Here is a 25,121-nt window from a genome sequence, read left to right on the forward strand (position 1 = left end):
GTTCAGGCAGGTAATGACATTTATTCATTTCCATACGGACGAGGTCAGCCAGGCTGAGCAAGCCAGGAGCTTTTCAGCGATTGCTGTGTTCCCCCGTGTCCAGGGTGCAATCGACTGCACACATGTGGCCATCAAGGCGCCAGCGGGTCAGCCGGGTGCCTTCGTCAACAGGAAAGGATTTCACTCGATAAACGTCCAGATAGTGTGTGACCACAGGATACAGATTCTGCAAGTCTGTGCACGGTACCCTGGCAGCTCCCATGACACTTATATCCCTGGACTGTTCCAGATGCTGAGGCTATTCAGTGCTCCAGCCTAACTGGATGGATGGCTGCTGGGTGTTGAGGGCAATCCGTTGAAAAGGTGGCTGATGACGCCTCTCCGCCACTCAAGAACAGAGGCAGAGCAGCGTTATAATAGGAGTCATGCCTTCACAAGGGCGGTGATAGAGAGGGCCATAGGTCTTCTGAAGATGCACTTCCGATGCCTGGACCATTCAGGGGTAACACTACAATACCCCCCAGATCAGGCGACACAGATACTGGTTACATGCCGCGCTCTCCACAATCTGGCACGGCGGGGGTGGGGACCCACTGGAGAAAGAGGATCTCGAGGCAGCTCCACAGACCACAGAGGATGAATCCAGTAGTGAGTCAGAAGAGGAGCACGGTGAGGAGAACACTGAGGGAATGGAGGCAGACCTCTGTATCCTTCAGGGAGGCAGGGACACCAGGGACGTCTTGATCCAACACTCCCTCAGCTGGGCTGCCAAAGATCTGCTTCCACCTCACGTCAGGATGTCTGAAATGAACCTTTCATTTGAACCCAAAGACCACTCAGTGCCTGTGCAATAAAGTTTAGAGCCACTCACATCCAGCATTACATACTGGCATACCCTGCACCAAAAAAGGTGAAGCATACTCAGGCCATTACGGCAAAAAACAAAATTTATGTAATTTTCACAATCAAAAGAAATTAACATAATTTTCTCTGCTGTTCATTTCCAGACCAGTAAACATAAACAAAACATTGCAGAACAGAAGATCACCCATGACCAGTCCCTCTTGTGCTCATGGTGCCTTAAACTGATGTTTGCGAGGGCTACATCTTGGTGCCCACCCCCTACCCTCGCTGGCAGCAACTTTGGAGCCAGCCTGCTGACTCTGCTGTCTTGTTGGCCTCGATGACTTTTGTGGTCATCCTCTGGCCAGTGGAACCTGTGCTGGCCCGCCTGGGAGGGAGCAGCAATGCCATGGTTGGCATCACCACCAGTCATCGCAGCCTCATTAGATGCCACGGTCACTGGCAGAGGGTTGAAGAGCTGCTGCCATCATCCAGAGCGCACTGAGAGGAGCCCGCAGAGACAACAAGCAGCTTGTGCACCAATGTGAGATTGCTCTGGACCTCCCCTGCCCGTCATTGATGGACAGGTACCTAGCTGGATACTGGGTGTCTCATCCATCTCCCACACTGGCACTGACCACCTGAGGTCAGCGCCTGTGTGTGGGCTTGCAGGTCCGAGCACAACCCCAGGAACCCCTGATTCTGTCCCTGGAGCTGCCTCTCCTTGAGAATTGTCACTCTCTCAATGGAGGAGGCTTGGTCATGAGGCTCAATGCAATGCTTATGCTCTGCATGGACTTCTCCACAACAGGGACCATGGCATGCATACCCTCATGGATCTCTGCCAGATCCTCCCGCACATTCCACTGGACATCCAGCATCTGCTGCCTAATGGACATCTCCAGAGGCTCATCATCTGCCTTTGGCTCAGCATCATCCTGGTCTCCAGCAGTCCTCTGAATGCCGGCGCCCTTGGCACTCTCTGCCTCCACCTGCTCCTCAAGTGAAATGTGAAATGCCCTCACCGCTGTGATCCGACATTCTCGCCGAAGATGTAATGCCCAACGAGGTGCTGGTATCTGTGCTGGTGCTTGGTTCAGAGAGCGGGTGTGACATGGGTGCAGCTGATGCCTGGCAGTCCTCTGACTTCGGGTTGGCTCTTCGGGGACCTGCGATTGAGTGCGTGCTGCTGAATCTAAGGGAGAACAACGACATGTCGTTAGTTTAAGTCACTGTGCATGCCGGGCACCCTGGTGAGACAATGGAGATCCATATCATGGTGCCATCGTCTTTCAATGATCAATGGGGAATCCAGTTTTGAGACTCCCATCAATGATGAGACTACACAAGAATGTTTGCACCATCCAAAACTCTCACCTCTGTGCACTGCACTCTTAACTTCATCTGAACTAGCCTCTCCATGACTGGCTCACCGAGGTGTGTGGTGTCTCTCCAGCTCCATGATGTCCTGCTCAAATCTTGTAAGGGTTAGGAGGTTTGGGGGCCTCCGCCTGTCCGCGACCTCTCAATGTTGTTATGGGATGTCTTCTCCTGAAAGGACAGAGGAGCATTGATTAGTCCACTCTCTACCCGCAGCACCATTGCAGCCTGGCCAACCCCAGCTGAGGAACACCTCACAGGGCACAGCCGAGTCGTGGCTCTCGAGCCGCAAGGCACTTTAACCAAGCAGCCAGGGCTCACCCCCTTGGCCAGCTCCGGCATCATTGACAGTTGGCACTCAGGCCCTAACACTCCTGAGCTCCATGTGGGGGGATGGCCAGACCTTAACACTTCACCACAGTGATCCATGCCAGCCCTCCAGAGTGCAGCAGGTCATTGAGCCTTTAGCGGCACTGCACCCATGTGCGCCGCACAACGTTGTGGCCGCTGACCTGGGCTGCCACCTCCTCCCAAGCTCTTTTTGGCAGGTGCGCTGGCCTCCTTCCATCTCTGGGGACGAGGGTGTCCCTCCTGGCAGCCACCTCCTCCAGGAGGACCGCGAGGCACTATTCCAAAAACCGGGGCGGGTGTGGGGGCCCTCCCGCTTGGCATCTCCAGCTGCTGTTGAGGCCATAGTTTTAGTTTCCAGAACGCAGAATATATGCCCTTCCCTGGCAGCCTTCAAGGAGCTGCCTGTGCTGTTTTTAAACTGCCCGCCAGGTTGCCATTGGACCCGGCACCCAACAGGCCACCGCCCCCCTCCCGGCCCTTCCCAGCCATTGGGAAGAAGCGTTTCACACTGGGTGGGCTTGAATTGGCCAGCCAGCGTGAAATCACAGCCGTGGGCCGATCGTGGGCGGGAGCTTGTTTCCTGACTGGTCCCGGGCCTGCCGATTGAACGCGCATGCTCGCCAAGGGTAAAATTCAGGCCATAGAAGAAGTACAGGAGAAGGTTGCTCGCCCCATTGTGCCTGTGTTGGTTATTCAGTATAGCCACGCATTAGTCCCACTCCCTTATCTTTCCCTGTAGCCTTGTCATTTTTTTCCCTTCAAGTATTTATCCAATTCCTTTTTGAAAGTTATTATTGAATCTCCTTCCACCACCTTTTCAGGCGGCACATTCCAGATCCTTTGTCAGTTGCAGGCTTCCTTCTTCTAGTAACTGTTTCCCCATGTTCATTGGCAATGCTTTTCTTTAACAGGCTGATAGGAGGCGCACTGGAGAGGAAAGGACTGGGCTTCACTCCTGTTTTGGTGTTTTATAACACAACACTGGTTAGACAGATTTGGTGGATCCACTAGTTCTGCATAGTCGCTTGTGGAATCACAAAATTAACATCTTGGGCCTGGGCTCAGTGTTAGCACTCTGACCCCGGAGTCAGAAGGTTGTGGGTTCCAGAGAGTTGAGCACATATTACAGCCCTGCACTTCAGTGAAGTACTGAGGGAGTGCTGCACTGTTGGAGGGGTCACCTTTTGGATGAGATGCTAAACCGAGGCTCCATTTACCATCTCAGGTGGCAGTAAAAGATCCCATGGCACTTTTTTGAATACTCACCAGTGCGCTGGCCAATATTTATGCCTCAACCAACATCATTAAAATAGATTATTGTATCATTACCTCAATGCCATTTGTGGGAGATGGAAGTGCAAATTGTGTCATGTTTCCTCCATTACAATAGTGACAATGCTTCAAAAGTACTTCATTGGCTGGAAAGCATGGTTTTTATGACAGGCACTATATAAATGCAATTCTTTATTCCCTAATTCCCATCAATTCACAGCTCCACTAAATTAAAGGAAGAAAGAGCTTGCATTCACATGGTACCTTTTACGTCCTCAAGCTATCCCAAAGTGCTGTATCACTAACAAGTTAGTTTTGAAGTGTGGTCACTCTTAGTAGATAGGTTTGTGCACAATAACGTCCCATTAGCAATGATCTAAATGCCCAATTAATCTGTTTTGGTGGCATTGGTTGAGCAATAAATGTAGACCAAGAGGCCAAGAGAACTCCTCTGATCTCCTTCAACCTGAACTGGCACTCAAAGTCTCTCTTTCAAACCTTACTTTAGATTACTGTGTACATACTGTGATGAAATAGCATTTGATTTACTTGGTGATTTCAAGTGTTACTTGAAACTGATGTGAAGGGGAGAAAATTAGTTATTTTCAACAGTTATGACTAGGTGTCCTCTGCTCCACCTTGTTATATTTGAGTGAATACCTCACGATAAGTGCAATGGCTCACAATTTGCAAAATACCCTCAAGTTATTAGGGAGCTGAATTTCTCTACCAATAAGTAGAATTCAATTGCTCGGGCCAAAAACGAGAGAGAACAAAAGTAACCTTGTGATTGACAATGTAGTCCATCAAATAAATCTCCTCAGGAATGGGTAGAATGTGTCTCTTAACATTATGGGTATCAATCCCAAAGCAAGGGATTCAATCTCACTCCCCTCTGGCTTCTGTTTAGAGCTGCAAGCCTGCCAAGGTGTCACTGTAAAATCAATAGTGAAATGACAGTAATAGGATTTGTAATAGCAAACTTTGTCTTTCTGTTTGAGCCAGTTATATTGCATTGATATATATATAACAGGTCACTCTGAAGGATAAAGTGCTGGGATGTAGAGTGTTTGATTCATTCTGCGCCCTGTGACAAATAAACCTCCTACCTGAGGTCCAACAGAGGTCAGTCACAATGCAACACTTCGTCTGATTTATGTTATTTCAGTACAACCACTTAGCTGAAAGCTGTGCAAACTCCTGTCATGTATAAATGTTCCAATTTCCTACGTTATTTTTCCTTATTCTTTTCTTACCCATAATTTGGAATGTGAGAGGTAATCAGCTTAAATTGGTATCTTCCTGACCACTATAGACTGGATTGAACCTCTTCAAATATTTTTCACCCAATTCTGTGTCCCATTTATTTAATTGTCCACAGGATAGAATAGAATCATGGAATTGTTCCAGCACAGAAGGTGACATTTGGCCCATTGTGTTCATGCTGGCTCTCCTAAGGAGCAATCCACATTCTTCCACTCCCCCACCCTCTCCCCACACCCCTGCAGATTCCCCCTTTTCAGTTTCCATCCTGCCCATAACACCAAGGCAACTCTTTGTCAAAGTCGCCTAGGATAGATATTCCATGTGATTATCTTCTCTCAGTTCCCTTGGCCTCTCTATGGCCCTCAGCACAATCCAAACTCTTGCACTGCCTCTCATCCATGGTTCACCCCTATTGCATCGCTCTATTGCAACCAGTAACTCTCCTCCAAAGACTTTCGCACCTAATTCTGTGTAGTCAACTGTAGGATAGCCCTTCCTGTTTGCCATCTACAAGATACCTCTCGACAACATCATTCACAAACGTGGGGTCAGCTGTCATTAACAATACCAGGATTTTCCTCTCCGCCATCACCCTCAAATCTATAACTTCTGTCACTCTACAAGACAGCATGTTCGACATATTCAACAATAATGTTCATCTACACAGCGCCTTTAACATAATAAAACATCCTAAGGCACTTTACAGAAGCATGCTAAAAAAACATTGACACCAACTCACTAAGTTTGTCAGCCCCAGCTCAGTGGGTAGCAATCTTGTCTAGAGTCAAGAGGCTAAGGGGTTCAAGTATCATTCCTGAGACTTGAGCACAAAAATCTAATCTAAAAGGAAGCGCCTTATTGCCAGAGGTGCCACTTTTCAGGTGAAACACTAAAACTGAGGCCTCATCTGCTCTCTCTTGAAAATGTCGGCACTTCTGGTAATAAGTCACTCCCTTAGCACTGCATTGGAATGTCACCTTAGGTCTTTGTGCTTAGGTCTCAGGAATAGGATTTGAAGTCAAATCTTTTGTCTCAGAGGCAAGAATGGCACTATTTCGAAGATGAGCAGGGGAGTTATCCCTTTGGTCCTGGCCAACATTTATCTTCCAATCAAAATCACAAGAAACAGATTATCTGGTCACTACCACATTGCTATTTGAGGGAGCTTGCTGTGCTCACGTTTCCTACATCACCATAGCTACTACACTTTAAAAATACTTCACTGACTGTAAAATATTTTGGGAAGTCCTGAAGTTGTGACAGACACGGTATAAATAAGCCTTTCTTTCTTATAAGGGAGATAATTGTACAGGTGACAAGGGGTAGGGTATAGGGGCATCTTGAAAGAAACGAGAAAGGTAGAGATGTAGAAGAAGTTCATTTAGGGAGGGAATTTCAGAGCTTAGAGCGCAGGCAGCTGAAGATATGGCCACCAATGGAGGAGCAATCAAATTAAGAATGCACAAGAGGCCAGAATCGGAGGAGTGATGAAATGTTGGAGGGTTGCAAACTGAAGGATTTTACAGTAAGAGGAAGGGGGGAAGGTGATGGAAGGAAGGAGGGTGAGAATTTTAAAATTTATGTCGTTGACAAATATTTCTTCAGCTTAATGTCAATGACAGGAACAAAAACTACTGCCTTACCAAAGGTCTTTAAGAAGACATGAGGATGCCAAAGACAAGTAATCTTTTTTAAAAATAAAATTGCCTTAATGTGGAACCAGAAGGAATAAGGGGTGGTTCCTTCTGATCCCAATCATTATTGTGGCAACTTGTGGTCTGCGCTAGCCCCCTCACTCACTTCCCTTACCAATTTGCCCCAGGCCCCACACTAGATCTACCCAAGGGTTGGTGCTGCTATCCAAGCCAGCAATTTTCTGCTGGGTTCAACCAGCCAGCTGCATTGAGATGCCCGATTGGCACCTGCAATCTGCCAGTTTCTTGATGATGTGGCCTGAGGACCAATCTCAAGTAACTCTCGAGCCAACCTCTTCAGGTGTGAAATTCAGCCACGCTGGCCATTCTGCACCTATCATCTGGTGCTAACCAGATTCCTCCTCATGAGTCATCAGTAGCAATGAGCCTATCAACCTTTTTCTGGAGGCAAAACCACGATGATCTAATCCACTGGCTCATCAAATTGCTTTGGCTGCAATTCCTGAGGAGACTTTCAGGAAATTAATAATTGAAGCCTTTTCAAAGACACTCTGAAGCCTTCCTAGAAACACAGCTGCATTGACATTAATGGCTCGAGGAGCATACTGTCAATCATTCAGGATGGCGACAACTTGTCCCTCAAGCTGCATCGTGCTTTAAGTCAAAATGTCTTAATGATGAAGCAGGGCAGTGGCAGAGAAGGAAAGAAAAAGGAGAAAATCCTGCACTCCAGATCCCACTACCTCCTGGGACATCCTGCCCTTATACCTAAAGATCTGTGGGTTGGGAATTGGCTTATTCCGTCACTTGAGAGCCATGGCAGAAACTCACGATTCTGATTAGACATCATCCTTGAATTGAGGGACAGCCGATGAGGAATAATTGAAGCATTTAAAGCCAGTCAAAAGAATTAGGATAACTAAAAATGTTTAAACAAATATTACTTGGTAAATATACACAAGAATCAAGAAACAGACTTACCAGTACCTAGAACATTTCAGGTTGATTAGAATATTTGTGTAGTAAGATTTCCAATTAACTATACCTCGACTTAGTGGCAGAGCTATTGTGGGAAGATCACAGGTCCAATTTAAACAAATAAGTGTGATTTAAAGCCAGAATGAAAAATACTGCAGGTTAGGGATTGTTATTTTCCACTTAATCATTTTGGGTCAAGTTACAGAGCACCTTTATGTAATGTTATGAAGATGTGTTCCATAATGTCATTGGCTGGACATATATATGTATTGAACTTTTTTGAAAAGAACACTTTTCCTAAGCAAATGACACTGGCTTACAGCAGCTACCATGTTGCATTTGCAAAGGACAGAAGCTACTTGTATGGAGACACTGAGTCTGTGGGGCACCCAGGAAGAGGTTACGTGATCCAGCTCTTGGGTGAAAAGATACAGGATTTTTGGATATGGTCAGAGAGAGGCTGCCACAGAGGTAACAACCTTATCCCATCTCTCTTCCCTCACAAACCCTTCTCATCAAAGCTAAGATGGCAGTGATTTGAAAAACCCACCAGAAGATCTCATTGCTGCAAACCGAAAGTTCGTAAAGGAGAATTCCGAATCAACATCACAGTCTCCAGTGAGAAACCCCAAATTCCAGCAGCCACTGCAGTCTGAGACCCTTCAGCTGTAAACAAGCCCCTGGACACTCCATGAATATTTTTTTTCCCTGACTTGTTACTTGGTCAAGTGTTTAATATTTGATACTATACAGAGTTTTATTTATTTTTTGCATCTTGGGGTGGTGGAAGGAGGTGGTGCATTGCGTGTGTGTTGTTTGTGCATTAATGTGTAGTTGGACATGTTTGTACATTTCAAACCTTTCGCTAAGATTTCCTGCATCTTTACCTAAGTGAGCTTTAGCAAAAAAAAACTGCTTATTTGTTAACTTAAGGAACCTGGCCGGCTTATTTCTTGCATTGAACCATACGCAGTTAAATATATAAAATTGGCAATATCACTTCCCTTTTAAAATTCAAACTCTGTTATAACCAACTCAGGAGTGGGGCTGAGAGAAATGTCAGTTCACCCCGGTTGACCTGGTCGTAACAGTGATAAAATTTCTATAAAGAGAAATCTCATTTCATTGTCAAGTTATAGGGCTAAAAGATTAATTAAATTCTTAAAAATGCTTTAGATTATGTGGCTGTAAATAATCAATCCATGGGCTGTACCTGATATCACTCTCCTTAACCTGACTGTCTTCCAGCTCCTCCATATATTTTTCACCTTTCATCCAGTAAATGATTGGGTTCACCGAGCTGTACCCAAAGAATGCCCTGCAGATCAGACTGGCTGGACGGCCTATTAAGAGAAAGACAAAGAGAACTTACAGATCACAGCATATTTCTCGCATGTTCAATATATAGCCCTGGGTGCATCTAAATTTATATCAGGCAAGACCGACCAAAGGGGGAATCTTCAAAGGAAATTGGATTAATTGGTATTGCGATTCATAACCTGGAAATTCTGCATAATTGCATAAAATAGCCCGTTAAATATTGATGTCCTTTTTCAAAAGGTGCACACCAGGCTGATCCTATAGCTTTGCGGTTGAAATCCTGCTGTGGTTGGTTCATCAGAGCCTCGCAAGGATTTGATGCATATGTTCGTCAGCTCCAAGCCTCATCACATGAAAAGGTGTTTCTCTTGTGGGAAGAAAAGGCTCTACACTTCTGCCCTTTTCATCGAAAGGCTGGTGTCATATGGTTAACGCCACAGGCTACCAGGTCTCTGGGCCTGGGAGACTGGGGGAGGGACTGCAGCCACAGGGGTGGAACAGAATGTGAGGTTCCGCAGAGTCGCTTCCCACATTTTGTTTGTGAGTGGCCAAATGACACTGGACGAAGAAAATGGGTGCTTGTGTGCGCCAACCTCTGCAATCCCCGCCCCACCATCCCACCATGTGGGTGTTACTGGAAAAGACAGGACAAACGTGCTGCCATTATCTGTCAGAATTCTAACTGGTTGCATCTCTGTGGCACACACCCCACCCCTCCCGCAACACCAAGTATGACTGCGTGGTGCAGGTGTACGAGGCTCCCAGACCCATTTCCTAGCGAAAGTGGGGCCCACAACGGACTCAAATGCAGGCTCCCGATTTAGGTAAAGCAGTGTGGGCCCCACCTCTGCCTGAGGTGGAGACAGCTAATGGGGAAAGCGGCAACTTTTGACTTGTAGCTCCCAGAATAAAGTCTTCCCCGAACTACCACCCCCCACCTCTGGCACACCCTCCACCCTTCCCAAATAACACTGCAAACAATGCATGAGGCACCATTGTTTGGAATCGCTCTTAACATTGCGATTTAGAACTGGGTAAGGACTTAGCAGGCCGGCAGCCAGAGATTCTGTCTTGTCCCTAAGCTTCCAGAGAGCCTCATGAGTTCTGGGTCTGCATTGTCGTGTCATCCAGCTTGTCTCCTTAACTTTTCATGCCACTGTCTACACCTACACAACAACTGGTATATATCACCCCTCAAAATTATTTTGTTAATCCTGAATACTGGAGCAGCATACAAGCCCGACCCAAGCATTCCTTTCTGATCTGCATGAACTGCAGCATATTAAGATATTAAAGCTGTGGCATACTGTAAACTCAAGCCTGTGAAAACGAGTGAGATAAATCATGTGCAAACGTGGATACATTATAAGCAAACCAACATTTTGATTTGAAGGATACAATTTCTAATCTGTTAATAATGTTTTCCTTGAGACATCATTGGAAAGAATTATATTCAGCAGGATCTGATCTGCAGTGTCAGAGACACTCATACACGTTTGCTTGTGCAGCCACACCACAATGGAATAGAAAAGGGTGACTTTGCTGATTGGCATGGAAGGTCAGAGGCAGAATTAGCAGAAATACTCACTCCAACATCACCGCGTTTATCATTTCATTTGAGATTGTCCACCCCAACCCTTTCCTCTTCTATCCAACACCATTTTGTGCCCTGCCTATGTCAAGCGCATGGGGCTTGGTTAGTTCAGTTGGCTAGATGGCTAGAGCATGGTGGATAATGACGCCGACAGTACGGGTTCAAATCCTGTAATGGCTCACGTCGTTCTTGGACGCCTGCCTTCTTAGCTCTGTGCTTGATGTGGAATGGTGTCCCTCAGGCTATATAACCACTTCTGTCTCTCCAACTGAGAGAAATGCCTATGGTCTCTTGTGGACTATGGTTAGTTATCTTGTGTCAAGCACCATCTTCCAGGATGTACAGTAAATTTGCTTCAAGGCTTCTATCCCTGCCATCCCATAATTTAAAGCTAGAAGATGTGCAAGAATTGCCTGCGTCCTTTCATTTTTTTTAACCCCCTTCCTTTACTCAATAGCTGGGTTGCAATAAGCAGATCATTCCATGAGAAATTTTACCTGGAGTCCATTCTATAGCACAGAGCATCACCATATCAGCAGGCCATAGCATCTTGCAGCAATATTTCGAATTACAAAATATTACATGCTGTATTTTTAAAAAAATATTTCCACCTGTGGGGGAGTCCTTAACTAGACATCATAAATATAATAGAATCACTAATAAATCCAAGAAGTGTTGATGGTTAGATACAGATACAGGGTGATTGGCAAAAGAACCAGAGGTGACATGAGAAATGTCATTTTTACACGGCAGGTTGTCGTGATCTGGAGTGTTGCGCCTGAAAGGATGACGGAAGCGGATTCAATAGTAAGTTTCAACTGGGAATTGGAACAATGCATGAAGGAAAACATTGGGAAAGCTGTGGGGGAAGAGCAAGGGAGTATTAAAGAGTTCTACCAAAGAGCTAGCATAGGCGCGATGGGCCAAATAGCCTATTTCTGTGCTGCATCATTCTATGATTCTATGAGTTCAGGGATTCTTGACCCAAAGAATGGTTAGAGTGTCGAACACACCACTACATGGAATGGTTCAGGAAAATTGCACGGATGAATTTCAGAGAAGTTGGAGAGGCGCATGAGGGAGAAGGGAGCAGAAAGATTTGCTGATAGGGTGCGATGAAGAGGGGTAGGAGGAAGCTTGCGTGGAGCAGAAACACCAGCATGGACTAGGTGGGCCGAATGGCCTGTTTCGGTACTGTGAATTTTTAACCCATTTGAAAAGTCAGCACTTGCACTATTACAACATCTTAAGACAACCAATGAGTCTGTGGCAACGTGGGATTGGATTTGTGGGCAGTTTGGAATGTAGTGGAAGTAACCGGCACTTTAAAGTAATCAGCATTATCTCTAATTCCTTGTCTGGGTTCAAACCATCTGATAGCAAAGAAATATATCTTAATCGCTGATGCCAGCTGGGCTCAAAATGCAGGCCTTTTAAATTACTTTCTCCTGTTATTAATTAGTGTTATTCCGCTATAATTTTCTTGTTATGGTTCTGGGCAATCTAATCACCTCTTCTAATGGGATCCAGGTGCATCACTCTGATTTAAAAGGGATCTTAAATCACTGTAATGCCCAACCTTCCTCAACTATCTGGTGGTGACTGTTAAATATGCAATTAGAGGAATGATTACCTTGTATAAAAGATAAACTGCAGGCTTGGGCTATCTGATGATGTGGTGTGGTGCAACTGAGTGTGGCATGCACTTCAATCGAATTAACAAGGCGTGCTGCAAAAATATTTGTTTTTAATTATTGCAAAACAAAAACGTTGGTGGACAGCAGATCAATTTGATTCACTTTATTAAGCTTTTGATTTTTTTTAAGCCAGAGGTCGTTTTGAATTCACCTACACGGAACATCTCCCTTAATCACACAAACTTCAATTAAAGCCAAATTAACTCGTTCAAATCGGCTGCTAAGTGTATACTGAGTCCCTCCATTAGCGTTTACACTTGATTAATCATTGTAGTATTTTCCAAGATGCAGTCATGAACCATTTGTAGCGTGAGTAAAAGGTACCGTACAAGTTGGGTAATTCTGCTAGGATTGTTGAAAAATCAGTATGGAAGAAGATAGGAACAAGATAAGGCCATTCAGCCCTCATGTCTCCTCCTGGTGACTGGCAATAATCATTGTTTACAGTTTTATAACATTTGCTGTAAAATGTTTAGAGTTGGAACTGTTTACAACTTACATTAGGATGACAATGGGCAAGGGACCTCAGCACAAATAATCCAATCCCATGCAGCAGAGTCTGGGCCAGGAGTACTAACTTAGTTTGGTGTGCTGACCCTACTTGACTTAAGTTGAGACATGACAATACCTTATGGGCATTAGCACAGTTGCACGGTGATTCTGCATGTCTGCAAAAACTACAGAGAATGGATGAATAGAAGAAAGCTTCCATTGAGCAGCTACACCAGGGGCAGAATATTGAGCTCAGCGGGCGGACACTTGCCTGACCTGCCCGAGTGTAAAATGCAGCGTGATGACGTCGGGCAAGCGTACCGACGTCATCGCGTAGTCCCGTGACATTTCGTTTGGCGGGGGTGTGCCGGAGTCGTCAGCGCGCCCGCCGACAATTAAAAGGCCTTTGAAAAGGTACCTAATTTCAAATTTACGCCGCCTGTCCAACCTAACGGTTGGAGGGCAGGCGAGAACGCCAAGCGGCTTTTGCGCTTTTTAGGAAACCTCACCCAGGGGCGGGATGAGGTTTCATAAAGCAAATAAAAATTAAATAACTTGAAATAACATGTCCCCGCCCATGTTTTATGACATTTTTATTTTTATTCATGAAGTTTTTTTTCAAAGAGCGCTTCATCTCCCTGAGGCAGCTCCGTGCGTCAGGGAGATTGAAGAGTTCTTTCGCACGCACGTGCGGAATTTGCGCTAAGCCCGCTCGCCCTCCTCCCCCCCACCCCCCACCCGCACAGACAGCGCTAAGTGCTGCCACTCACATTCCATGCTGGGTGGGCAGTGTGGTGCCAATCGCGGGCAGCAGGTGGCTTCCTGACTGCCCCTGCCTGCCCCTGGCGAGCCCCCAGGCCAAGGGCAAAACCTTGCCCTGGAAATAAATGAGATCTAAAAGACAGCATAGAGCAGTGCAACAGATAGGGAGAGAGGCAGGATCATTTCCCCCTTTTCCTGTCTCTCTGCTGACTGCAGCAAGAGGTATTTTTGAGAATGAGTGTTTTAACCCCTTGAGTGCTGTGACTTCAACAAACAGAAATTAAATGTAAGTTTCTTGTAGGTTTAAATCAAAAGAAAAGATAAATGTTTATTTCTCGCAATGCCTGAAATGGAATTGCAACAAACACTCACCCTTCACACATACTAGATACACACACACACACACATATACAAGAGAAATTATTTCTAAAGATGTAACATGCACTTACATCGCTCAAAGAGTAAAATAAATAGGTCACTTCTTTAAATAGTCCTTAATATGGTAGTTGATTTAAAATGTTGCTGGCCTGAAGGATTCTCTCTTGGTTTCCTGAAAACAATGGAGGTTGGAAATTCCTGGCTTTTCAGTTGAAATTGTGGTTGAAGAAATATAATTTTGCAGGTAAAACAAATTAGCCCCACTTCACTCTCTCGGATGACCTTCCTTTCAAGGCAGGGTCCAATCTTGTGTTGAGCGAGAGGTGGCTTCCCTCTGGTCTTCACATATGTCACACTGACTCACTGGGCAGCCTTTGTGGATTAATAAAGTATTGGCTATCTCCAGCCAGTTTCAGTCATATGACAACAGTATCGGTGTATTCCATTGTCTACACAATGGGTTGATGCCAGATGTAATTGACATACAATGGGGAATGAATGATGTCCCATCAGCATTCCAGCCATGAATAGCCTCCTGAATGTTTTTTTTAAATTTGAAATCCCATCTTTACAGGGCCAGCAAGTCTAATGGCCGTTGTTACTATAAGTCTCTTCAAGTGAAAGAGAAAGGGTGGTCATCAAAACCTGGGAAGGCCATTTACATCTTAATAACCTTCCAGAGACATGCCTGGACATGAAGTTAATCTTTGTCTGCATAGAAACCACAACATAAGTTAGCTGACCCCTCTGGAGTCCATCTTGTCCATATTTCATACTGCTTTTTTAAAGTAAAGTGTCCATCTTCCAATAGGCTTTACAGGCATATGACATGTCTGTGACAGCAGGAGTAAGTTTGGGAGTACACATCTTGATACTTGAAGTGGTCAGGATTGCAAAATTTGGCTCCATAGCACCTGTATTTTCAGAGCTATGGGAGCCACTTTGGTAACATAATGGCATTTGGGCCATGCCCACGCACTTCAGATGAACCCCTGCCGGATGCCATTCTGGTGAGGGCATTAGTTAAGACATTTGAAGTGTGAGCTGGAACTTTGCAGGGTAGGCAGATGGTGACATCAGTCAGGGTGTAAAGCTGACTTGACACCAATGCTGCCCTTTTCGACATCAACACTCCAGCTGACATTCTACACGCACAGCTACGTATACTTCCAGTAGCAGGGAGGACCCTCATCAATGCTATTTCAATAGATCATCAGCTACTTTCAAGTTAGTTATTGATTAATTTTGATTGGCACTCTCATGGTTTGTAGAAGTCCAGCGAGTTTTCTAGTGCGGTTTAAAGTTGGTGAAATCCCCAGGGATTGATGTTGTGTGTGGTGAAGGTGTTGGTTTTGTCATCAAGCGTTCTGGTCAGGCCACTTGCTCCCAGCCATTGGTGCTGTAGTTGCAGCCTCCCTTGGTCTACAATCCTCAGCAGAAGCAACACAGAAGGCAGGAGGAGGAGGAGGAAGATAAGGCCTGTCATCAGGAGACCTTATTCACCCAGGGCCTTCAGGGAGCATTTCCCTTACCTCAGCCTCATTGAGGACGTGTGTCTGTGACATCTCTGGGCGGGATTTTCCGCACCCACCCGCTGCCGGGATCTTCCGGTCCCGCCACAGGTCAATAGACTTCTGGCTGGTGCGCCGCCTCGCCCTCGGCGGGTCGCACCCCTGACGGGGCCGGAAAATCCCAACCTCTGTCTTGAAAGAGGCTCTCACTGAAATCTGCCACCCCTTGCAGGCACACCTGAAGCCTCAGAAAGGGCAAGGATGGCATGGCTGGGTCTGTGAAGATGGCGATGAACTCCTTTGTGTCGAGATCCTTCCAGGCCGCAGCAGGTGACATCTCTAATATGTCCAGGTCTGCTGGTCACTGCTGCAAAAGGGAAGTGATTGACACTCTTTATGCAGGTCCAGCGAGTACATGGCATTCCCTCAGCAAAGAGAAACAGGCAGAGTGTGTATGTGGCTTCACCAGGACATTGAGCTTCCCCATGTTGCAGAGTGTTACTGACAGCACCCATGTGGCTTTGCTGACTCTGCATAGATGTACCCCAACCATGAAGGGTTCCACTCCCTGAATGCACAGTTGGCGTGTGACCATGCTCAGCACTTCTGGCAACTGAACGCTTGGTATCCTGGCAGCAGTACGATGCCTTTATTCTGGCCCAGCCCACTGTAACATGACTACTTGAGGTGCCATGTCAAACTAGAAAGTGACCACTGGGCGACAAGGGCTATCAGCTGATTATCTACCCAGCTTATGACACTAGTGCACAGCCCAAATGCCAGTGGGCAAAATGGATATAATGAAAGCATTGTTTCCTCAAGAAACAGCATCAAAGGGTTAAAGTAATACTTCCACTGCCTGGACCGCTCTGGAGGAGCCCTGTAATACTAGCCAGGGTGTGTGGCATGATTCACTGTGGTCTGCTGTACCCTCTTGCATCATCATCATGGGGGCATAGCCCTTCCCACTAGGTATATCACAAGTAGCTGAGAAGCGAGGGAGGAGCTAATCAATACACCTTTGCAAGCAAGCTGACCTTGGTACAAAAGGCTACAACATCAATTCCCCATTGTACAACCTTATCTTCCCTTTGGCACTGATCATCATAGCATTCTCCTGGCCAAACTCCTGGAATAAAAACCACCATTAAACAACCATTCCAAATGAAATTTATCAAACAAGCCATTTTGAATTCCAGATAACAGTCAGCTAATCCTCCTTTTGCATTCCTTAGATGCACACACGTGCCTGTCTCGTGGGTATATTTGCCTGTCTTAGTGCTATCCCAATGGCTGGTTGAAGGCTGCTGACTTTCACCAGGGGGCGAATGCAGATAGTCTTGAAGGATGCCCTCAAGCAACTCTGAGCCTAGAAGGCCTGGCTTTGGACAGCATCATCTTTTGGGCTATTGGAAAGATTGAAATGCAGACGACTGGGCGACTGTGAGAGTCTGTACGCCCCTTTAAACACTGGTATCCACAGCCATGAAGGCAGCTGTCTGAGAGCCTGCACAGCACAAGACTAGGCTTGCAAGACAACAAGCATGGCACTCATCACCTCAATCTGCTCCCACTGCCTTTTCAGTGTCTGGGGGGCTGGATAGGGGGCATCTGTCCTCCTGTCCCTCTCCTGCACCTGAAAAGTTGACTTTGGCCCAGATTTTTGTCCCTCGATCAGGTTCACAGAGTCTGGAGATTTCCCAGCTAAGTGAACCCAAACTTTAACAATGTCCACCCACAGGTCGGATTTTCGGTCGGGAGGTATCAGGGTGGGTGACCCTAGAATGAATACAGAGGTTGCTGGGCCTGGAGGTGGGCTGGGCATAAGGCCTGCCTCTGTGCCACAGCATTGTGATTAAATAAAGAAAACAGAAAAATAAACCAAAAACACATTCCTCTAGCCCTCACCCCCACACTTCCTATAACTCATCCATGCCAACCTATGACAAACCACGGCCCCCCCCATGGTCCCCATGTCTCCATGCCAACTTAGTGCCCATCTAGCCATCCCTATAGCCCTCACATCCCCTATGGCAATCTTAGTGCCAAGTCATGCCAACCTATGTCCATCACCCACTACTCTTTGCCCCTACTCCCTCCAATGCCAACTTACCTAGTTTCATTGGACAGTTCCTTGACAGCTTTGACACTTCCTGGGCAGCTTTGGAGCTTCCTGGATAGCGTCAACAGCTTTGACATGTTTGACATATCTTGGGTAGCTTTGACAGGTTTAACACCTTTGACATTTCCTGGATAGCTTTGGCAGATTTGACAGCTGGATAGCTCTCTAACAATTCCTTCACATCTGGACAGCTCTTTGACAGCTTGATAGCTCCAATGATTTTGTGCATAATCATGTTCACTTTTAACAATCCCAAAGGGTGCCTTATCTTGCCAAAAGGTGTCCTGGACCCTATCCGAAGGAGTACCTTACCTCCCCAAAGGGGTACCCTACTTATCCAAATACACCCACCAAGTTCAGACCTCCTCTTACCTGATCTGATCTGCACACTCCGGATTCCACATTCCTGTTCTTCCAAAATCCCACATCAGTGGAGGCAGCTGGTGATTTACATGGCCAGCTGCCTCCGCGAATCGTGCATATGTGAACCCCTGGCCCGACTCCAGTCCTGCCCTCGCGAAGATGGGAAACGCTAGGCTCGGGGGCGGGGCTTAGAGTTTTTCGCTATTTTGGGGGTTTTTCATAATGCTGGAGAGGCTCTCCCTCGGGGCAAAAATCTGGGCCTTTGTTTCTCTCTTTACAAATGCTGCCAGACCAGCTGAGTATCTCCAGCATTTTCTGCTTTTGTTTTAAATTAGAGAAGACATTCCATTCTCATTTCTTTAATCACCAATAACCATAATTTATTTTACTAATCCTGAGAGACAAAGGCAACAATTCAGAAACAAAAGTCAATTTCCACAGAAGACGTAGCAAGGCCAGGCCCTACCTTGAAACCTGGCGCCGCTAAATGAATTTGAACACAGAGAGGTGGCAGGTGGTCTCAGGAGTTGACGATATGTCAAGTGTTGTTGATAACTGTTGAAGTAATTCACTAAAGAAGCATGTAGGCTAATACTTCAAAAGCAGATGAAAGCTTACTGTCAGAAGGATGAGGATAGACCTGCTGACGAACGTGGTCATTTTATTGCAATAAAACATTTTGGGTTTCAGAGATTTGCCAGTTCCCCTCAGAACATCGTGGATCCATGGCGATTAGGGACATTTCACTGGAGGTTGCGGGAACGAGGACAAATGTGAATTTTGCAAAATGAAAGGGGGTTAAGAACTCATAAAGAAAGTGGTAGCGTTTAAGAGGCTTCTACGCAATTAATTTAAATGTAAGCTCCGGAACTCAAATGCTTCTCAAAATTCAAACCTGTTTTGTGCTAAGAAATTAGTATTTTGCGGTCATTTGAATGATTGAAATGAAACTAACACAACAAAGTGAAAACTCAGTGCTAAAATGTTTTAACAATCAGATTGAACTGAGCGACTCTGTAGTGATTTAAGTGAAGATGTCCTAAAGGATTAATTGTACAAACGTGATCATTTTTTTGTGATATATTTATGAGGGGTATTTTACAGAATAAACTAGCTTATTGTAGGACAATATTAAAGCAATGGCTTATTCTGTACGGTCAGCAGTGCTTTCTGAATAGTAGTTTCAGTTGTAGTTTTTTCTTATAATTTGTTCATGGGATGTTGACATTGCATTGCCCTTGAGCAGGTGGAGGTGAGCCACCTTCTTGAACCACTGCAGTTCATTTGGTGTAGATACACCCAGGGTGCTGTTGGGGAGGGTATTCCAGGATTTTGACCCAGCGATAGTGAAGGAACGGTGATATAGTTTATAGTCCTAAGTCTGGATGGTGTGTGACATGGGGGGGAGGGGGGGGCGTGGGATCATGAAGGTGGTGGTGTTTCCATGACAGTAGTGTTGGAGTAATCTGTTTTAGAGCAGGACTTCCTATCTCTAGGGAGCCGATTTAATTTTGCCCTGCAGTAAAATTAATGCAATTCCTGGCTGGGAAAACAACCTGGCACAACGCAGTCAAATTTCTCGCCCCAGAATATTTCGCCAGGCATTCCTGTGTTGTGTCAATGAGATGCGATAGGGCTGATTGCCCTTCTGTCCGGGATTAGGCCCAAAAGATGATTTCCCCCACAGTGCAGTAAATTAACATTACGACCCTCAACCTGCTGAAGAAGCTCCCGGAAATTGGCTCAGATTATTGTTGTGTGTGTATTTACCCCGCATTTTATTCTGCTTTTTTTCTTCCCCCACCCCCAGAAGCAGTGACACTTGCAGCGAGGCCCTGATTTACAATTTAAACAGGCAAAAATATTTTGCTCTTTCTGCTTCAGTCCAAGTCTGCCACCTCAGCTCTAAGAACATTCTTCTGTCTGCAATTTCAGATTAAGCAGATACACGCATTGCGAAGGTTAGTACTGGACCCCCCTCAATATCTCGTTTTTGGCTTTCAAATTTAGATTTTCTTGTGTGAACTAGAGCTGACGGCGTGTTGCCTGCAAGTACATCATAATTCACAGCAGAATGATTTAGGCTGCCTCAACTGGGCGCAAACTGAACTTCTGCAAGCTGCATCAGGGAGTTACGACAGCTTCTTTCATTAGCCGCCTGGCAGTTATCAGCCTTTTTCAAGTAAGGCTTGAGCAAAGCCCTTTCCTCCACCACCAATCTCTAACATCCTCTGTTGCGGATTCAAGCAGCTGAAGACGTGTTACAAGTGTTCAAATGAATGAACGCAAATGTTCATTCGCATTCTGTTGAATGTGGGTTTTATTGCTTTATCACTCGGTGGGGCAGCTTAGGGTTTATCAATCTTTCAAACTCTCAAGTGCAATCTAGTGGCATCAGAATGTAGTGTTACAAATGCGAGACTTTACAAGATGGTTATGTTTTAAACTGTCTCCTTTTAATTTAAGGTAAACAGAATGTCCTGGAATGGAGGATGGTAAAATCTGACTTAATTCTGCCCAGAGACAGGCACATGTGATTTTGGTTGTCTTGAGGGAAAGAGGCCCAGGCCAAAATCTATAGAAAATCAAGCGCCGGTTTTCACTTCTTGACGCAGAAGAGGGACAAACTGGTCTTTCTGGACGTAGGTTCTCAGACTCAGAGTCCTGAAGTCAGGGAGAGAGAGATGCTGCTGGGTGAAGAAGCAGGGCAGTTACAGGTAATACAGCAGGATGCTTATAAGGATTGATTTTTCAGTTCAGAAAAACAAAGACGGATCAGGTGGGACTCTTGGAGATTTTAGAACCAAGGAGTTGCCAGAGTGGACTTTGGAAGTCAGTTCGAAGATACTCAAACGACTGAGTGAAGGGACTTTCAAAGGACACTGGAAGGCTCAGCCAGCATGACAGGGAGAAGGGAGCCTCCTGGAAAGCTCGGAGAAGTATGGGACCTAATCTCCAAGGCTACATAACTGCTTGACAGCATGGTGTAACGTACACACGGATTGTAAGGTATTCTCGGTTGAGTTAATTAGTTAATGCAAGGCACCTTTTCTGTAGTTTAGCATATTAGTTGCCTATTAAGAAATTTTTAGTCAATGTTGATTTTAGTTTGTTAAGGTCTTGTCATGAAATCTTGTCATGTGATTCTTTCCCTTGGTCACTGGGAAATTCATATCTCTTTTTAAAAACTGTCGGTCTCTACGGGGGTCACAACAATAAAACGTTGTGAATTAAATTAAGGTTATATAAGCAAAATGCAAGTGTTAGTTGGAATCTTGACAGGCAATTACCTGCACCATTGAAATAATGTTGGCTTGCGTTCTACACAATGGGTTAGAATTCGTTTTAACCCTTTCTTTTGGCTGATAAAATGAGCTAAACTTATTGTCATGAAGAAAATATATGAGCAGGAAAGAAGTTCTTTCTGCTTTATTTGAATAACAGTGATCTGTAGTTTAACATCTGGATAATGAGAAATTGAAAAACAAAACTATTTTAGAAAAGTTTACACACACAAGCTGATTTGTACACCAAAAGGTGGAATCCATCTATTCATAATTGTACATTTGACTTGGACCAGGAGCACAAAAGCAGGGAATATGAGTATAATACTAACAAGCCTCGAGCAAGGCTTGAAATTAAAGGACACCTTTTTTTCCTATAGACTATTGGATATGGGAGGTAGCTTCCCAGTGAAACCAATTAGTACCATGTCAACTAACTCCTTCATAAAACAGGAGGATGAATCTCCAGTTTGGAACAAAGTCGAGGATTGCACAGTAGAGCTGGTTAACTGCTGTGTGGAATGCAGCACATATGTTATTGGGATGATAGAATTATCAGAACAGTCAATGGTTAAGGATAAGTAACTTAGGGTGTGAAGCAATATTCCCTCTACATTGCATGGTCAGAACCTGTAAGTTCCCCTGCAGACCACGCACATGTAAGCTCTTTTAGGTTACCGCACATGCACATCCAAGCAAAACAATTTAAAGGGGCAAAGCACGTAAAAATATCACCAACGCCCTCGAAATAAAAAAAAGATAGAGGAGACATTGGTGTGAAGTTAGATAATTTTCCTGGAAGTTATGAGGAGAGGACAGAGACAACCTTTATAGGACCTTTCCCAGTGTAACTATAAATGGGTGGTGTTGACTCCATGATAGAGAAATTTGTATGTGGTTGGCATCAATGTCAATACTTTAGCCAGTCTGTCATTTTTATCTCTTAGACAAACCTTCTTTGTATAGTTCCTAAAAACTGCCCTGTGAAGTGACTTTGCATTTGTTTTATTGATGACCATGAACATAAAGTGGTGGTTACGTGACTGGGCCAGTAATCTAGAGGACCTGGATTAATGGCAAAAGGCAAGAACTGAGGATGCCGGAAATCTGAAATGAAAGAACAAAATGCTGGAAATACTCAACATCAGTGAGAGAAACAGTGCAGAGTTTTATATTTTGCCAATACTCCCACCCTCCCCGGAAGAAGAGCAGGGGAGTTATCCCCGGTGTCCTGGCCAATATTTATCACTCAATCAGCATCACAAAAACACAGATTATCTGGTTATTATCTCATTGCGGGTTTGTGGGAGCTTGCTGTGCAGAGATTGACTGCCACATTTCCAACAACAGACAATGACCAAATTCCGAAAAAAAAAAGTACTTCATTGGCCGTAAAGCGCTTTGAAATGTCTGGTGGTTGGGAAAAGCTCTATTTATATTCAATTTCTTTCTGAGTGGGCCAGCAGTGTGGAGAGGTGTGCCACTATCCTTAATTGGGCAACTGGCCTTTTAGTCGGCTGCCACTGGGAAGATTGCCGCTGTGGTCCTGCTGCCGCCCGCACAGATTCAGACCTGCATTGGGTCCTGACGTCGGGGCTTACGTTGTGCTGGGACAATCTCGGGCATTAACTCTCTTTCTCTCCCCACAGGTGATGCCAGACTTGCTGAGTACTTGCAGAATGTTCTCCTTTTTGTGCCTGGAGGAGTAATCCACAGAGCAGAAGCTCAAATCCAACTGTGGCGTCATCAGTAAAAGTGGCCATGAAGTTTTTGGACTGTTGTAAGATCCTTCCTGGCTCATTAATATGCTTTAGGGAAGGAAACCTATCATCCTTACCTGGTCTGGCTGCTGTGTGACTCCAGCCTCACACGAATGTGATTGACTCGACTCTAAGCCGCCCTTTGAAGTGGCCTCGCAAGACACCAGTTTCTACGAGAGATGGGCAGTAAATGGCAGCCCCGGACACGGTGCCACAACCCGAGATTGAATTTTTAGAAAAGGAACGTTTTGAAACATTTCACGTTTGCTGTCCTTACTCCACAAGGTGACTGCACACCATATCTAAGGAAAGCAGCTTAATGGATTATGCGTTAGAAGCTATTCTTGGGAATCTACGGCTGCCCTGTTATATTAACCTATAGCTCAGAAGGGATGACAGTAACATACATACCTTGTGGTGTCCCATGTTTCAGAACTCCAACTCCCTATCATTTCCCATGGATATCAAGCGAAGACATTTATCAAAGTGCATGATGGTAAGCAAATTAATTTTCCAGGGCTTAGTCCCTGTCTTCAATCTTCCCTTATACCCTGAGGGATTTAACACTCTTCCCATTAGTTTTTGCATAGCTCTGTCCTCCTGGATTTGTCTGGCATTAAATCATAGTTGAGCACCAACCTTCTGCATCTTTTTCCATGATCAATGTTATCTTGTATAGTTCCAACTCCACACCTAGGGCAAAACCTTGTGCTGGCAACGGGGGGGGGTCTTGGCCACTGAATGGAATGCCAGTGAGACCCCTGTGCCACAGACAGAATTATGTTTCTCCATTTACTGCCTGTGGTCAGTATCGTATGCAAGAGGTGTGTGTTTTCTTGCCCTCAGAGTGAGTGTGCCAATTAAATAATATCAGCAGCAAGCTTTTTATGAGTTTAAAAATAAAGAAGGTCACTAATTATTACACACTTATCCAGATTTTAAAATGCAACCTCTAATTCACTCACTCAGCCAATTGAGGGTCTTGTCTCCTGTCGTGTGGCAAGCTGACAGACCCTGGTGAGGTGGGGGAGGGTGGTGGGGGGGGGGGGGGGGTGGGGTGGTGGAGGGTGTGCAACGGGGAACAGGAGCTGAGATTAGACCAGCCATGGATCGGGGCAACCTGAACCTGGGGAGAGGTAACAGCTCGGGGCCTGGTGGCCCATTAAGGGGGAAACAAACCCCCTCGCCCACCCCCAGCCTACGCAGGGAAAGCTGCTGAGCTGGCCACTTGGTAAAGGCCACTTCCAACACTGGTTAAGTCTGGTGGTGGCAGGATGAGGTCCTTAGCTGGGATTAATTGCCCACTTAGGGGCCTCAATCAGCCCACTGCAAAGCAAGCTGCCTAATACCACCCTCGCTGTTGGTATAATTGTGATGGGTGCAGGGCAGATGGGTAGGTGGTGTGTAGGACACCCACTGGATTTAACAAGCACCACCCCCCCACCATGCTTCCCCCACCCTCCCACTTTCTAACCCATCAATGGGGGAGAGTAAAATCAAGCCTCATATTAATTAATTGACCCAGTTTATGTTGCTGAATTACGCATTTCATTCCCTGTAATTTGCTACTGATATTTTTTTCCAATTCTGTTTAAGATAAAATGTGCCTTGATAAGAAATTTGTATACAAGGGAACTGGTTAACAGGCAAAGAAAGAATATGGCCCATGGGACACCCCAAAGTATGTTTTCCTTTACAAAAACAGAAATACCTGGAAAAACTCAGCAGGTCTGGCAGCATCGGCGGAGAAGAACAAAGTTGACATTTCGAGTCCTCATGACCCTTCAACAGAACTAAGCAGAAATAGGAAAGGGCTGAAATATAAGCTGGGTTAAGTGGGGGCGGGGGGGGGGGGGGGGGGTGGGGAAGAGAGAGAGAAAGAAGGGGGGACTGTTGTTGGGACAAGCAAGCGAGTGATAGGAGGAGATAACCAAAAGATGTCACAGACAAAAGAACAAAGAGGTATTGAAGGTGGTGATATTATCTAAAAGAATGTGCTAATTAAGAATAATTAAGAATGGAGAGCAGGACGAGCAAGGTGGCTCTAGTGGGGGTGGGGTGAAATAAACCATGAGTGGAATACGTTTAAAAAT

At 45.5% G+C, this 25,121-nt stretch overlaps 1 protein-coding gene across 1 annotated transcript in view; it reads right to left on the bottom strand.

Annotated features, from left to right (window-relative positions):
* Positions 1-25,121, bottom strand: part of il1rapl2 (interleukin 1 receptor accessory protein-like 2) — a 979,321-nt gene that overhangs the window by 55,438 nt on the left and 898,762 nt on the right. The window contains exon 6 of the mRNA XM_078546280.1: positions 8,959-9,088. Coding sequence (XP_078402406.1) covers positions 8,959-9,088 — 130 coding nt within the window. The remainder of the gene's footprint in view (positions 1-8,958; positions 9,089-25,121) is intronic.

The sequence above is a fragment of the Cetorhinus maximus genome, chromosome 8, assembly GCF_964194155.1.
Source record: "Cetorhinus maximus chromosome 8, sCetMax3.hap1.1, whole genome shotgun sequence".
Lineage (NCBI taxonomy): Eukaryota > Metazoa > Chordata > Chondrichthyes > Lamniformes > Cetorhinidae > Cetorhinus > Cetorhinus maximus.